The 16,521-nt window shown below is 35.4% G+C and overlaps 2 protein-coding genes across 5 annotated transcripts; one reads left to right on the forward strand and one right to left on the reverse strand.

Moving 5' to 3' along the window:
* The first annotated feature begins 1,254 nt into the window (after positions 1–1,254).
* LOC129889623 (protein AE7-like) lies at positions 1,255–7,825 on the forward strand. The gene is made up of 6 exons (XM_055965006.1): positions 1,255–1,425; positions 1,907–2,074; positions 3,297–3,402; positions 3,495–3,594; positions 6,945–6,990; positions 7,415–7,825. Exons 2-6 carry the CDS (start codon positions 1,951–1,953, stop codon positions 7,513–7,515), a joined length of 477 nt encoding a protein of 158 aa, XP_055820981.1. The 5' UTR covers positions 1,255–1,425; positions 1,907–1,950; the 3' UTR covers positions 7,516–7,825.
* Positions 7,826–8,379: 554 nt separating this feature from the next.
* Positions 8,380–16,511, reverse strand: LOC129889627 (vacuolar protein sorting-associated protein 25). 4 transcript variants are annotated; one of them, XM_055965015.1, is made up of 9 exons: positions 16,395–16,511; positions 16,174–16,236; positions 14,692–14,982; positions 13,372–13,463; positions 11,707–11,846; positions 10,176–10,229; positions 9,992–10,080; positions 9,162–9,237; positions 8,380–8,675 (listed from the first exon to the last, which is right to left on the reverse strand). In XM_055965015.1, the coding sequence occupies exons 4-9, from the start codon at positions 13,428–13,430 to the stop codon at positions 8,554–8,556; spliced, it is 540 nt and encodes a 179-aa protein (XP_055820990.1). In that variant the 5' UTR covers positions 13,431–13,463; positions 14,692–14,982; positions 16,174–16,236; positions 16,395–16,511; the 3' UTR covers positions 8,380–8,553. The 4 variants fall into 4 exon arrangements, with proteins under 4 accessions (XP_055820990.1, XP_055820991.1, XP_055820988.1 ...); XM_055965016.1 differs by lacking the exon at positions 14,692–14,982 and having other exon boundaries at positions 10,176–10,248; positions 11,744–11,846; XM_055965013.1 differs by lacking the exon at positions 14,692–14,982.
* Between the last annotated feature and the right edge of the window lie 10 nt (positions 16,512–16,521).

The following is a 16,521-nucleotide window of genomic DNA, read 5'->3' on the forward strand; positions in this document are numbered from 1 at the left end:
ACCTTCTTGTCACAGAGCACCCCGGAAGCGAGCCTCCATTTCATCCACCCTGCCCCAATACGATGTGTGACATCGTCGTCAATCTCCCCGCTGCCTTGCATGATAGACCCCAGGTACTTGAAACTACCTTTTTTTTGGATGGCCTGGTCACCAGGCATAACTTCCGCGCCAACCTCATGGGGTGTCTCACTGAACTTGCACTGTAAGTACTCTGTCTTGGTCTTACTCAGCTTAAACCCTTTAGACTTCAGGGTGTGTCTTCAATCCTCTAGCTTAGCGTTAACTCCGCTACGAGTCTCATTTTGTGTATATATATACAGTTATGTAGTGTATTGTACGCAAGTTTTATTACATTCTTATGTGTATATATTACTCATCTTCTCTCTTCTTCTTCTTTAATCTAATCACAAACTCATCAATGGTGAACTGAATAAGTTCATAATCACAATAAACTTATGAAAATATACACTTCTGCTAATTATAGGCTTAAATGTAGTCATAATAAAATCAGTTAATATTGATGATCATCAACATAGCAATACTAAAAGTTTGTGGAGTAATATTTTACTCATCTATTATGAAGAAATATCAAATAATTTTTCTCTTTACTTAGAAAAAAAGTTATAAATCTCAATGAAATATCAGTGATATTTTCAGGTTAAAACAAAATTAGTGGAAATCAAATAATAGAAATTTTACTTCCTATCAAAAAGAAAATTACTACCAACAACAACAAGAGAAAGTAATTTGTCTCTCAAACACAATTCATTACATCTTTTTAAAGTAAATGCTCAAAACATAATCCCATGCTTCTAGTGTGTTCTAACAAAAGAATAAGAGCATAGAGAAAAATTTATATATAGAGATAAAATCCTTATTTCTATTAAAATTAATTATCAATTAGAATTGATTTAGCTTCATTATATTTATACAAAAAATAAAGTTATTGCAAGACTTTTATGAAAGCAACTTATAAATTACCTACATAAGCTACTTGCACACTATTTACTTGATTGTGAATCTTTTCAAAAAACTCTTACAATTTTTTTTTAAAAGTGTCTGCATGAGTTACCTGTAAACTACTTGCTTGAACGAAACTGTAGAATTGTATATTGAATGGCCATATACAATTCTATTGATAGCAATAGACTATTTATTTTTACTTTTAAAAAAATATTATACAAATTATAGTAAAAGGTACCAATTTACATGAAAGGAAAAGAAGTGATAATTTGTGTAATTTTAAGAACCCCATGCCCCATGGAAGCCAAGGAAACTTCCCACAATTTGTCTTTGGCCTTTAAAGAAAGACAAAATATTATTTACTTAGATGTTTTTAGGTTCCAAAGACTTAGGAGATGTTATCGCCCGCGAACATCCTCTTGGTTTAGCTCATTCTAATTCTCTTCCACCACCAGCCACCAGGTATTGTTTTTTCAGATTGGGAATTGAGCTCGTAAGTAAAAACATATAATTTCTTGAAAGTTGTGATTTTTAACTTGACCCCATGTGCCTATAACTATTTCTTGAAAAATTCCACTGCCCCCCTTGTGAAAATTTGTGATTTTGTATGTTTATTCTTGTGGATGTAGAGTAATCGTCTTGTCTTGTTCTAGTTTATGTAGTGTAGGTCTCTTATTAACATGCTTCTCTTTAGTTTGCCCAAATTAGATTTAGATAACTATTTCTTGTTTTTTTTTTTTTTGGGGGGGGGGGGGGGGGGCAACTGGGCATCTGTTAATTCATTGTTTGCTTCAGTTTTAATAACGGTGGAAAGTGTATTTTTTGATTTTGTTTTTCTGAAAGAAAAAAAGACGCAATTTTTAGTTGATGACCAAGAAAAACAAGTTTGAGGTTTATGTATTTATTTAGCTGAGAATTTGGTTTTACGTGTACTTCTTTACAGACATCAGTACTGGAGAGTGAATCTTATACAAGCCAGCATTGAAAATGGTTTCTGAATTAATAAATGCCAACCCCGTTGTGTATGAAAAGAAGGAGCGTCGAGATAGGGGTGCAACAACTGTTCTGGACGAATATGCAGCTGAACCTATCGACCAGCTAGAAATTTTTGATATCCTTCTGAATGGTTGCATCCTATCATCCATGTGTTAATGATGACTGAAATTGGATGTTGTTCTTAATTTGTTATGTCAGACTTGAATTAATCTTTATATGTTTTGGGAATATCTATGGGGCTAGAACACATCCACTTCAGAATATGTGATATTAAGTTCAATCATTTAGATTCAACATGGGGCAGTACATATTAGCCATACAAAACCAGCACGCTGTCTCTGAGTAGCATTAACATATTACACTGAAAAATACCTAGAGGAGGTGTTTAAATTTGCAAACTAGATTTAATTCTTTATTCCTTTATACTAGTGTTTATGATATTTATTGTTCTGCCATGCAGTTCAATGTGAAAGATGAAGTGAAAAACCCTTTTGTACTTTGGTGCATGAAATATGTTTATAAGCTTTCCCTTTTCTGGTATGATAAGGTTGTTTAGTTATCTTTTCACTCTATTATTTTTGCTAAATCTCAGAGAATGAAGTTGGAGTGAAGTAGGCATATTGAGTGTCTGGTTACTTTGCATAAAAAGGGGAGATATAGTGGGATAAGTGTACATGTCAGTCACGATGCTCCGTTTTCCATAGAAATATGATGATAGCTATCTTTATTTTGATTTTTCAGAAAGCCTTTCACCAAAGAGGTTGACATATGATTTTCATGTCCTTATTTTGCTTTTTCTTGGATTTTTGTGTGTGTGGGGTGGTGGGGGTGAGGAGCGCATGCATTATTTGCACCTTCAACATTTGTTTTACATTTTTGGAACCGAAGTACACATTTGTTTTGCTATCCCTAGCACATGGTAGAATATAGTAGGAACTAGGAACAGATGTCATGAAAACGGTTAGGGTCATGCTGCCTCCACTTATGATTTGAGGTGATACTGTTCAATCAGTGACCAACTATCTTTGTATACTTCCTATTCAGTTAAAACACAGATCAGTCTATCCATTTCCTTACACATAATTGTAATCTTCACTTTACTCTGCTTGATGAACCTTACCTAGTTTCATACTTTTCCTTGCTTCAGAAATGCCAGTGTTATTCAGCGAGTAACACGAGTATAATACATTTGACTCTGTGTTTTATAGGATTCCTTCTAACTATTTTCCAGCCTGTTTGCATTGTATCATTTCGAAGAGAACTAATCAAGTATAAAGTTTTATTTGTTAGGGAAACTTCATAGCAATGAAAATTTAATCATTCCTTAACATTCTTACACCATATTAGAGATATAAAAGATCCAGAGCATCCCTATTCTCTGGAAGAACTGAAAGTTATAACAGAAGATGCGGTTGAGGTAGATGACAAGCGAAGCTATGTAAGGTGAGAAACGAATCCGCTTCATATGGTTCTGTTTTGATTCCTCGTTGGTGGCATTTTTCGCGTTGTCTAAGAAGAGGAAGTTCTTGATTCAGGGTCACATTCACGCCTACGGTTGAACATTGCAGCATGGCGACTGTTATTGGATTATGCTTGAGTGTGAAGCTTATGCGAAGTTTGCCTTCCCGTTATAAGGTATGCTTTATCACCCTTCTGTTCTGATTTAACAGACTCATATATGTTACACATCTTTTCCTGTAAAACTTATATTACAATAAAATTGATGTGTTGTGATGGTATTATTAGAGAAGTCAATAATTCCCAAAAGCCATGGAAAAGAGATTATACTTGTAGAGCTGGACGAAGCACTGATGTCACAGGCTGCTATGTTTGTGTGTTTTCTTAGAACTGTTAAAGACTTCAACCTCAAAGTTTTTTCCTTGGCACCAGTTGTGTGAATCTTCGGGCACATATCCTACACTCTCGTGATTTCATTTTTAAAATTTTGAGTCATTTGCAAATGTGGTTACCTTTTTGTTGAACCTGTTATTACTAGGCATGGGTAGATTCTATGCAACATGGCAAGTGTCATCATCTAGCTAATATCTAGCCTTAATTAATTCTACTAAGCTACCACTAAAAATAATAATTTAACCAAGTCGTTACTTTAATTCTGGTACGTTGAGTATTAAATGGATAGTTTTCCTTTCACAGCCTAAATGATTCAGAGTAAAGGTCCCCCCCCCTCCCCCTTCCTTTCTGGTTCTTGGTTTCTTACTACTCTTTATCTTAAACATCCCTCAGCCGTATGGCATTTTTTAACTTCACTGTAGCTGCCTGGCGACACCATAATGAAATCATTTTATCAGAAATAGTTGGGAAACTTTGAGCCGCGTTGTGCTATTTTTCAAAATCACAGCTGAACTTTGTATTCTGGATGCTTCTAGCCCAGTCCCATCTGAATTCTTATGAGTAGTTCATGACAACCACACTTACTTCCGGTTTATCTTCATTGTTGTTAGGCCATATATGTTTCCTTTTAGATACTCTAATGATATTCGATCTTATAATTGGGGCTGTGGGTTTGTTTCAATTGAGAGGGCGGTGCAAAGAGTAAAAGCCATAGGGAAAAATGTTGAGATGTAATTTTCTAATGTAGAGTCTGATTTGTGGTGTAAATCATAGTTTTAGGTGTAATATGTTATATAGATGTAGCTCGAAAAAATGATAACAGTAATTGAATCAATGGATTTGCGTCATGTCAAGTTACTTTATTTTGTTTGTCATGATTTTCTGAAAACGAAAGTGCTAGTGAAGGAAGGCTTTCTCCTTTGTGTGTTGTAGCAAACAGTGTCGTTTTCAAGCAGATCAGAATCACTTAGAGAAGTGCTTGTTAAAATGATTTCATTTACACTTCTCAGAGAAAATGTGGTTTTTCAAAAGTACTTAACCACTTTCTAGTGTTGATAAAAACAGTCTAACAAGTTTTCTATAATTATTGTCTCAAAACTTTAATTTCAAACCACTAAGTGGTCACAACTTTTGACAAATTTTGATTCACCTTGCTACTCTTCTAAATGGTGGTTTCGGCCAGCTTGCAAGCACACCAACTAAGCTTTTCTTCTTGTGTCTAACGTTTGTATACTCAAAAATGTTATAGCCATTTTATTTGGTTGTAACTTCTCCCAGCTTTCTATGTATGTTGATATATTAATGAAAGTTATACTTTACCAATCAAAAGAAAAAAAAAAAGCTTTAGCCATTCTAAGGGATTTTTCAGATTTCTCATTAGTGAAAAGAACAGACTTTTTAAGATTATGCAAGTTATTCTTTTTTATTTTTCAACAGTTCTCCTGATATGAAAATTCGCATTGTGCTTCCTATAATTTGGGATTAATACGGCAGCCTAACCTTTAACCCGTTAGCCAATTGAAAACTAGTTAACTAGTACTGAAATATTGAATTCTGAAGTTCTAAGTTTGATACTGAAGTTGCTAGCTTCCTGCTTCTCATTTATTAAAAGTGTGTTCTGAGGTTGATTAGCATGTTACGAAAATTCTTCTCCATTGCATACATAAAAGCTATGGTTTAATTTTTAGCTGCTTCAAACTAATGCCAGTTCTAAATGATGCATTTTACCAAAAGATTATGAAATATAAAGACAGTATGACATGAGTTTGATCCCACTCTTTCAGATTAACATGTAAGCTAAAATCTTCTAATAAGACAACGTGTAATTTTTTACGTAGTCATCATAACCTAGATATTCATCTTAAAGCTAAGTAATCAGTTAAATGTTTGTTTTCTTCTTAAAATTCTTTAATCTGGTTAGAGACTTGTATGTAAATGTATAGGTAAATGTGATAAATGTGTGTTTAGAGAACCTTATGTTTTAGAAAATTTCCAATTTTCCTTGCAACACAAATTATTTAGTATTGGAATAAATGGACCTGCTAGAGATAAACGTGATAAATGTGTAACTTAGAGCATCTTTAGTTTTAGAGAACTCTCAGTTTCCCTTGCAAGACAGATCATTTAGTTTCGGAATAAATGCACCTGATAGAGTTGAATAAATATAGGTGATTCATATATGATCTCAGATAGTATGAGATTGTAGCTTGGTTGAGTGAGTTGGTTGAGCAAAAGTGATATGTAGTTGAGCTTTCAATGATTGGATTTGTTAGGAAGGGAAGTGTAGTAGGCTGCTTGTATGTTCTATATTGGGCCTTGTACACTTAATACCCTTTTAATTTTTCACCTTATAAAAAAAAGTCACAATAATCGTTGATGGAGAAAAAAAATTCTATCCCTTTCACTCTGTAATTCAGGTTGAGTAACAAATTGCATTCTCGTACTTGCTCACAGTAAAGCAAAGTTGTCATGATTTCTGCAAAGTTCTTGTGTATAGCAGCTTCCTTTTCCTGAGCAAAGTAGGATCTTTTTGTCATCATATTTGCTAAGTTCTTCCTGTCCATAGCAGCTTCCTGCCAAGGACCCTTTTGAACTTCTCTCATTTGTATACGTCTTAAATTTGTGTTATTTTCATATCTTCTTGTTTGTCCTGCTAAACCTTTGAAAGGTTTAGTGGTTTGCTCCTGTTGGGCGAGGAACAAATTGAGCTCAGCAATCCAGAAAGCATAGAATTTGTTTATCTTCCTTGAAAAGTAAAAAGTTGGGCTTGGTATGGGTTGTGATATAGCTTTTATGTTGGAAGGTGCAAAAGGAGTCAGATAGCTTCTTTTGGCTGCCAGAGATGAGGTCAATGGACTCATGAGATTTTCGCTTTAACTACTTGTGAGTTTTTCTTGTATGATATGAGAACCCATATCGGACCTTTAACCCAGTCTCTCCGCGGTTTCAACTAGTTGCATTCTTAAGTACAAGAATTAAATAATGATGCAAAGACTTCTGTTGAAAGTCTTATTTCAATATCGAAGTGTTTTCTTGGTAGCTTGCTATTTCCTTAAATGGTTTGAAATTATTTTCTCTGTCCACAAGTATTCGGTGTGCTTGTTTTTAACAACATATCCTTGTTGTCTCACCAGGTTGATATTAGAGTAGCACCTGGGACTCATGCTACGGAAGCTGCAGGTATCGTTCTCTCTCTATATATCTGTCACTCTCAACTCATACAAAATCCAATAATTAGCCACCAATTACCGTCTTACCACTAACCAGAACAAATCTGGAGCTACAATTCTTTAGCTGTCACTCTGCTGCACTTTCTCCTAATTGAATCCACACAGGCCTGCATTTGTCACTTCCTTTTTGCATTCACGGAAGGGCACGTTCCTTTTAACATAGCACACGGTTTTTGCCATTTTTTCCATACAAAATGTTCACCCTTCTTGTTAATATAAGTTACTACTGTAACATCTCCCAGTCGAAAAGAGATGAAAGGGAAAAAAACCACACAGCCTTCTTGTTTATTAGTATCATAAAGCACTAGCTCTTTTCAAGAGTTGTCCGCGCTTGCTTTATATCCAGCAACTGATAATTCGTTATCTGCCTGCAGTAAATAAGCAGTTGAACGATAAAGAACGCGTAGCTGCAGCATTGGAGAACCCTAACCTCGTCGACATGGTTGATGAATGCCTCGCTCCATCGTATGCATGAAGAAGCTTCTGTTTAGGTGTATGGAGATCCAGCCTGATCGAAGGCTTTTCCTTGAGCATGTTATATTGCCTGTTGTGAATGTTTTCTAGACCTCTTTTCGTTGTTTTTTTAATTCAATTATTAATTTCATAGTTGCATTAGGAAAGTACTTTCTTCGGCTAGTTTTACTTGTCCAACTTTTTCTTTCTAATTTTCAGTATGTCATCAAAGAAAACAAATTTTAGGGGAAAAGTTTTGAGTTGAGCTCTAAATGACATTGGTATCTTTTAGTAACAAGAAATGGTGAAAAGGTAATATATTATGTGGTGTATATCACACTAGAATTCAATACTAAGAACTACTTTAATATTATGGTGAAAAATTTCTACAATAGGAATTTTGCAATTTGCCAATGAAACTCGTGACTATTTTATATTGCATGTTCAAATTCTTTAGACCATTCCCTCCTAGTAGTGTAGGTGGTGGTGGACTAATGGTGGAGGTGATGATGACAATGGTGGGAGTAGAGGCACCAACGGAGGAGGCAGAAATGGTCATTGGTGGTACAGATAAGGACGGAAGTCGGAAAGAGAGAAAGGAAGAACAAAAGAAACTTTTAAACTCAAAATTAGGTGGAAGGGGGAAGTTTGCTCTTGAACGATGTGAAAGATTTAAATTCGTTCTCCATTCTAAATTAAGGATAAAAAGAAAATTCCCGCATAGTTTAGGGCTAAACTAAACCCCAAATAGTAACATCGAAATCATATTTGACCCCACCTATTAACGGAAGACAAAAGTTGTTCCATTTCGCACAGTGAGGAACAAATTTATCTGTTCATATATAGCCTTTCAGTCTTATATTATCTGTTCCTTTACCCAAACTAGTCAAGTAAGAATTCAGTGTCCATTCTACCTCGAATCAAAATAGTCCAATAAGGTATCTCTATCATAACATGAAACCATTTTATCCCCAGTTTCACTCCATAAAGTATTTCATAAGTGCTCGTAGATAAGAACTTTCTCGCTCATTGTACACAAAATATAGTCCACCAAGGTGGTTTACAAAGAAAATTTGACACCTTCATCATCAGCTGAAGTTCCCTTAAATATTGCAAGCTTCCCTTTATGTTCGAGCAGCTTCAAAGCTCGCATAAGAACTGTACGGTCTATTCCATGAAGCTCTGAAAAATTAACACGCCAAAGAAACGAATAAAAAAGAAGATAATAGCATAAGATCTCATAAGTCCATGAAGTTTGTCAGAGGATAAAACCTAGTTAAACCATGTACGCAAATTCATAACTAAACATAAAATACATACAGAATAGCGAGGTGTTAAACATCAAATGCACTGACATTTCCATTACATGTTTATGACCGAGTTGTTCAAGATTGAAACAAGCACACAATCATAATAGAAAAGGAACAATTGAAAGCGATAACTCTTCTCAGTCAAAATATGCTTCATGCATAATAGGGCAAGTGAAATGCCAAGACCCAAGCTAACATATGCAAAATATTTAAAGGAAGAAGAAAATAGTAACCAAAAGAGAAACCAATTGGTTACAACTTTCGTCTTCTTTCTTTAAATCTTTTGCATATGTTATATTGGGTCTTTAACCAATTTCTGGTATCAAATATCTTGTAGATTCTAAAACCCAAATCTTACCTGTTCCACGAGACTCCACCCCGGAACGTATTTCTTCAACTGTCATAACACTGTCCTCCAGCCCATTCTCCTTCACCTAATCAAATAGATAATACTTCCATAAGGACTCAGATAAGGTTCAGTATTGGCAGCAGATTGCCAACACAAAAACAATGTGACAAGGTTAAATATACTCTTGTTCATCATTTCATCTAAAAGAAAAACCAGACTCCATGTCTTTCTGCATACATCCCCAAATATGGTATATAGCAGTCTCCCAACAGGGAACCTAATTGCTAAACATTAAAAGCACATCTTTTATAGGATAAAGCTCCGAGAAAATTCAACTCAAATGACCAAACTGAGAGAGATTTCAGATAAATTTGAGAAGAAAAAGAAAGAAGGAAAGTGGAAGCTACACACAAGGGGGAGAGGGGTCGTTGAAGATTTGATGATAAATATGATCTTGCAGCGCCACCATTTATATAAATGAACAACCCATAGAGAAGCAAAATGGTTCTATACAAAGATAGATATATGATGTGGTAGGCGTGGAGGGAGGGAGAGCATGGAACATAGATGATCGGGAATATAACTCATAAGATGGCTACATGATTCTCTTCTCATTTACTTAATCTCTACTTTTGCTGTATAACAACATCATATAACATTTGAGGATGATAGCCAAGAATGAATCCTAAAACCAGTCAACTAATCATAGTATAGTCCCCTCAAATGCAGACCCATTCCTAAATACTACCAGGTTCTATAATTCGCTAGCATATTGAGTTAGGACAATGCTAAATTGAGAATAGACATCAATTTTATCATAAGGTTGTACTACTACTCACAAAGTTTATAATCAAATCTGCCCAGTCTTGAATACGATGCCATAGGACTAGGCATTTTCTATGACCTTTATCCATCCATTCTGCACGACCTGTCAAGTAGATCAGAGTCAGAGATCTGGCCTTCTGCAGTACAACAGACTCTCGTTAAGGTCCAACATATTATGAATGTGGCAAGATCGCTTACCATCAGAGACCAAAGCCGAAAGAAATGCCTCCCTAGCTTCATGACTCAGAGATCCTGCACTATCGAAGATCATCTGTATTCAGTAGTGGCACACAAAAATTGCCACCATTCCAGATTACAAAAGATCCTCATCCAGTCAGAGGCAAGCTATACCACATAAAGATATAATCACATTTTCTTTTAACTGAAAACGCTAGGATTTTGCATTATTTTGAAAAGAAATTCAACCAGTATTGGCAAACTTTACCACCTAATACTATTGTGATTGACAATTTCTTTTGGTTAATACGGTCTATAAACAGACATGCATACTTAATGGCATAGAAAGACTGACAGACCTCTTCAGAAACCTTTTGCTCTAGAGGAATAAGTATTACAAATTCACGCCATTAAACCTTAGAATCACACAAGTTTAAACAATTTGATCATTCATACGAATTTCTTACTTCCCTTGAAAACATATTGCAGAGGAAAAACATTTCATTGGAGGCAATGTACATGTGGACTAAAGACAATTTTTTGTTGCTAGATAAGCTAACGTGGATTACTCCATGGCATGTGACTGTAAATTAATTCCGCGATATTTTGGTAACGTAGCAGAAATTTTCTCAATGGATCTGAAACTTTATGACATTTTACATTCAACAGTAATGATATTTAAATTTTGCTCTTTTTCTGTTTTGCAGCTGTTTCTTCTTAATTTTCGCAAAACCATCCAGTCCACTTCCTTGAAAATTAGATGGGTAACTTTCACACGTAATTAATCCATTTTCATTCCTGATTGTTTCTTCGTGGTCGTAACAATCACTTCAAGCACTGGAAAGAACAAAAGATGTGCTCCAAGTCCTTGGGCTGTTGAACAGAATCCAATCATCATCTCTGTATCGTTGGTTATTTCAACAACAAACTGAGAAAATCAGCATAAATATATTTATGTTCCTTAATGCTGGGACTGGATCATCTCAGTTCAAATGTGTGTGCATGCATTAGAATATCTATTTTGTTTCTGCTTCCTTGATTAATGTTAAGTACAGATTCATTTCGACAATCTTGTAAGAATCCAGAGGGTGATAGTTACTCCTGTCAAATTTCAATGAAACTCTTTTCGCTTTGGGATGTTCCAGAATGTGGACACCATTTGATTTCTACACAACTTTCAAGACCTTTAAGAATTCAAATTCATAACATATGCATTTTATAACTCTGTAATATTTTCTGAGAAAATATCACAACTTTTCAAACTATTACTTCAATATTTTTCTTCCATCATCACTACTATAATATATATTTTTCGAACAGATTATCACCAGTATAATACAAGTCAAATTAACATCTTAAATTTTACATGAGCTGGAATGGAGGAGGTACAATTTTAAATTCCTCCGGCGTTCAAGATCACTAGCTATTGTTATAAATTTCTACGCACCTTACTGGATTTTTATCCAAGGCAATAATATTTGGGGAATGTATATAAAGCAGCTCCTTGGCTGAACATCGAATATATAAATCACCAATAAGAAGAACCACTCACTTTCAATAGCAGGATTACTGAACAATGGAAAGTCTACCTCCAGGGCAATTATAAAAATCTTTTGGGTTCGACAGAAATCAATTATGAGCTCTTTCCATAGCTGTATCTGCTTTTCCCTAGTTTCCCTCACAGGCTGCAAACTGGGAAAGAAAATAAATTATCCCATGTGCAAAACATAATTCCACATCAAAAATGTTCTAATACTGCTCGAAGAAAAGTCCAGTTTCATGCACAGCGAATTAAGAACATAATTATTTTTGTGAGAAACCATCTAAAATCCCCCTTAAAGATATCTTACCACCATGCTTAGAACTATAAGTCAAAGATTTCACATATAAGAGTCATTTTCTTTTGCTTGTATACCAACAAATGTTAAAACAAAATCCTCCACTTTAGAGAAAAGAGTCCTATGGTGTTGGCTTTATTCCGCAATAATTATGGGATCTAAGATCGAAGAATTAAAATTTCAGCTGAAACCATGATATATTTATCATTTCTTTGCCTTAAACCCACGAATATTTTGGAAATTTACACTTCAATAAACCACATTTCATTTGATAAGTCATTACTATATAACAATATCAAATCGTAAAAACAAGCTTGACCCACAATATTGAAGACTATTACATGATCCAAGAAAAGAATGTTATTAATTCAACTACCATATAGAACATCGATTGATTTAAGGTTTGATGATTGCACAATGGCTCGAGTAAGTGGCAATTACTTCTATATGATTTCTATTTGTTCTTTTTTTCTTTCTTTTGATAAGTAAGAAGAAATATGTTCTTTTTGCAATAAATATATGATAAACAAAGATCAGGGCTATGCAATTTGATAGACAAAAGGATAGTCTCAGAAAACTACAAATGATTATCACTGGGTTTTGTGTTGAGGTGCAAGATAAAGTTAAACTACATAGAATGCAAGTTGTTCTGCAACTCTGCTAATAAAACTAAGAACAAGTTTCCCAACACAATAAAAGGTTGGACTTAGACATGAAAGTGAAGCAATACAAAAAATCTATGTCTACAATATGAAAATCTTACATGTTACACATTAAAAGGAAAAAGTGTTTTTATCTACCCAATAAAAGACTGGATGGTAGATGAATGGAACAAGTACTAGAAGTTCTTAGTGATTACTTAACAGCCAATAGCTTATCAGAAATCCATAAGGATAATTGCGGCTCGGTACTTTCCAGTTATAAGATACAGCAATGAGAAAGCAATCCCAACTAAATTTCTGCAGGTAGATCTAACTGATTTTGTCATCCAAATAGTGAGACTGACTCCATGCCCTGATTAGAACCTTTCTCTAGGAATCATTCTATTTACTTTCTCCTCATTAGCAGATAAATACATCAATCATGCACCCGTAACAAATTTAGTCCAAGAGTGGAATGGATAGACTCATACAGCCAACCTCCACTGATGTGGGAAATTGGTATTGAGACCTAGTTGATTGATACTCCACTGATTTGGGAAATTGGGATTTGAGGCCTAGTTGATTGATATCTACTGCTGTCAAATGCAGGTATACCACACCATCCAAGAAAAGGTTTTCCATATATTTTTACCAGACAAGTTCAAATCCAGAAACTGAAATTTATAGCCAAGAGTTTATACATACAGAGACATGGAAATAAGGGAAGGAGAAAATTACGTGAAGTAGGGTGGATAATTAAAGAAGTTAGGTAGCTTGAATTCGCCTAGCTTCTGCATCTTTCTTGAACTACTTCCTTCTCTGCCTTACACCTGCTCATTCAAAATTACTACTTGTAACAAATAAAAAAGGGCAGCCCGGTGCACTTAAGCTCCCGCTATGCGCAGGGTCCGGGGAAGGGCCCGACCACAAGGGTCTGTTGTACGCAGCCTTACCTTGCATTTCTGCCAGAGGCTGTTTCCAAGGCTTGAACCCGTGACCTCCTGGTCACATGGCAGCAACTTTACCAGTTACTCCAAGGCTTACTACTTGTAACAAATAAATATATAAAAGAAAGAAAGGAAAGAGAAAAATATTACCAAAATAAAACCCAATATTAGTGGTGATAAAGGCTGGTAGGGTTGGATTTGGACAAGTTAAAAATGAGTTAAATAGAAAAGGGGTCATAACCCAACCTGTTCATATTTACAGGGGTTGGTTTGTGAATAATTCTGGTCCAACCAACATCTTAAAGAATAAATTTATCCAAAAGAACAAGTCTGAATTCATAAAAACATATTTGTTTACTGTGGAATATTACACATCCGACAAAAACATATGCATTTGCTTGACATTGTCAAAATGGCATCAGAAACAACGACATAGAAGGTTATTTTTTCCTGCATAATTAATTAGGGCTGGGTGTTCAGTCGGTTTGGTTTGGTTTAAAAAATTCAGTTCATTTTTTCGGTTTTCGGTTTGGTGATAATGCTAATCCAAACCAAACTGAAATAAATTCGGTTCGGTTTTCGCAATTTCGGTTTGGTTTATTTTGGTTTTTCAGTTTGTAAAAATTACACTGGGTACGTTGTTGCCGAACAAGATCACCTCCTTCATGTGTCAAGTTTCACACAAAGTTCCCAACTTTTTTCCACTATATCCAAGCACTAACGAATTAAAATCAGACATGTGTACAACAAGAACTTCAACACAACATACTTTTTTTTTTTTGATAAAGCTTCAACACAACATACTGTTATCAATCATCATACTGTCACTTTATCAATCTGCAAAGAATTTGAGATCACTCATGTGTTTTTTCAGAAAAAAATTAAAAATGTCATAAAACAAACAAAAACCCACCCACGTCCCACCCCTTATATAGAAGGCAACAACGAGCACAGAAAAATGGAACACGTGCTATAGAGAGAGAGAGAGAAAGAAAAAGGAAAAGGGTGAATACAAAGAAGGGAAAGAAAGAGTAGCAGTCACTCCCCTGCTGGCTGCTAAGAACTAACCATATATCATACAAACTGAAGAGGTCTCCAGTTAACCTCTCACCTCTTGGGATCACTTCTGAGTGTGGGAGAGGACTGTCAAGAGCACGGGCCAGAGAGTGAGTCTGCTGTCGCCTGTCTGTGCGTGACAACGTCGGCGATGGACCGTGGGATTGGGACGAGTTGACGTCGTTGCTTTGACAGAGGCGAGAGGATAGGGATTTCAATTTCAGATTTGGGACTTTACTTCACAGTTCTCACACACCTAAGACACCTTCAGTAATAATTTGGTCATTTGGGAATTGGGTTCCCACGTTTAATGTTTAAATTGGGCCACCTTCAGTTGTGGACTGGCCTGTGTAGTTAGAAGGTAAGTGTAGTGTAATTAAATTTCGGTCACTCCCCCACCTTGTTTTTCCTTGTTTCTCCTCCCTTGTTCTTCTCTCTTAAGCCGAGGGTCTTTCGGAAACAGCCGCCCTACCTTTTAAGGTGGGGGTTAGGTCTGCGTACACTCTACCCTCCCCAGACCCCACATGGTGGGATCACACTGGGTTCGTTGTTGTTGTTGTTGTTGGTTTAACCGAATTAAATTAGTTAAAAACCGAACCGAATAACTGAGATTCTAGAATTTAAACCAAAACCACCGAACAAATAGAAAATCGAAATTAAAAAAAGTTTAGTTCGGTCAGTTTTTGCCCAGCTCTACGCTTAATTGCATGAAGAATTCAAAAGGAAGTTCAGGTGATATATCATGATTTCAAGTCATCAAATGTGCTTTTAGGTTATGAATTCAAGCCAAAAACAGAGACGGGAGAGGAAGCGTCCAAAGAAAGGAGAGAGAGAGACTCTGGTCCAGGAAAAAATGATTTACCAGACAAAAATAGAGTTGAAAAACGAAGATCTAGAATACTCTACGAATGTGAAGAAAAATCATAAGTGAGGTTGGAACTGGATAAAGTATTGAATTCTACGGTTGTTCCTGGACTCTGGGAGTTAAAAATTGAAGTTTTGACAGCTCTATCAACATTTGTTTAGGGAGGAAAATGAAGTGTTTCTTTTACTTCAAAGATAGAACCAGGAATAGGGAAAGGAAATCCTAAATCAGAACCAATGGTACTTTATTAATCAGTAAAATTCGAAGAAGGAAATAAACCCAAATACCCAATCACCATTTGTATCAAGTTGCTGAACTGGACCACCACAGAGAAGCATCTATGACATGTATTCAGTACAATGCTTTCCGCCAAAACGGAAAAATGAGTTCCTACATTTATTCCAGCTCCTAATCAATCTAACCCCTAGTCATTGTTATCAATCTTTAATACCCTAAAGTATCAATACACCCTTATACCTAATTTACCTTATATAGTTACTGAATGTCATCTAAAATGAAGGACAATGATCCAAAAAATGAATCCTCCAGATAAAAAAGTTTCCACTTCCTCCATACACATAAAGAAAAAGTAAAAAACAAAACTTTATAGAAAATTAGCATCTGGGTGCCTTTAATAATGAAAAAGGAGAAATAAAGACAAAGAGAACATACTTCAGCGAGCCAACAACTCTGTAGATTGCAATTGAAGAAATACGAAATTCAGAAACCCAAATCCTGCACTAACCACAAATTCCAAAAAAAATGTCGGCCGGGAATGAACATGAAATTAAAAATATCGGGAAAAAATCAAAGTAATAATCAAATTCTCAATTTTAGTTCGATATTTCTATAACAACAAAAAACCTCATTATAAGCATAGAGAAAACAATAACCTGAATGAGAGATGACGACCCGGTGATGAAGAGAAGATCACAGTGGGAGAGACCAGTCAATTCAAGGGGGAAAAAGAGTAAATGAAATGTAAAGTTTGGAGCTTGGTAGCAATAATGAGAAAAAAAA

The sequence above is a fragment of the Solanum dulcamara genome, chromosome 5 (genome assembly GCF_947179165.1).
Source record: "Solanum dulcamara chromosome 5, daSolDulc1.2, whole genome shotgun sequence".
Lineage (NCBI taxonomy): Eukaryota > Viridiplantae > Streptophyta > Magnoliopsida > Solanales > Solanaceae > Solanum > Solanum dulcamara.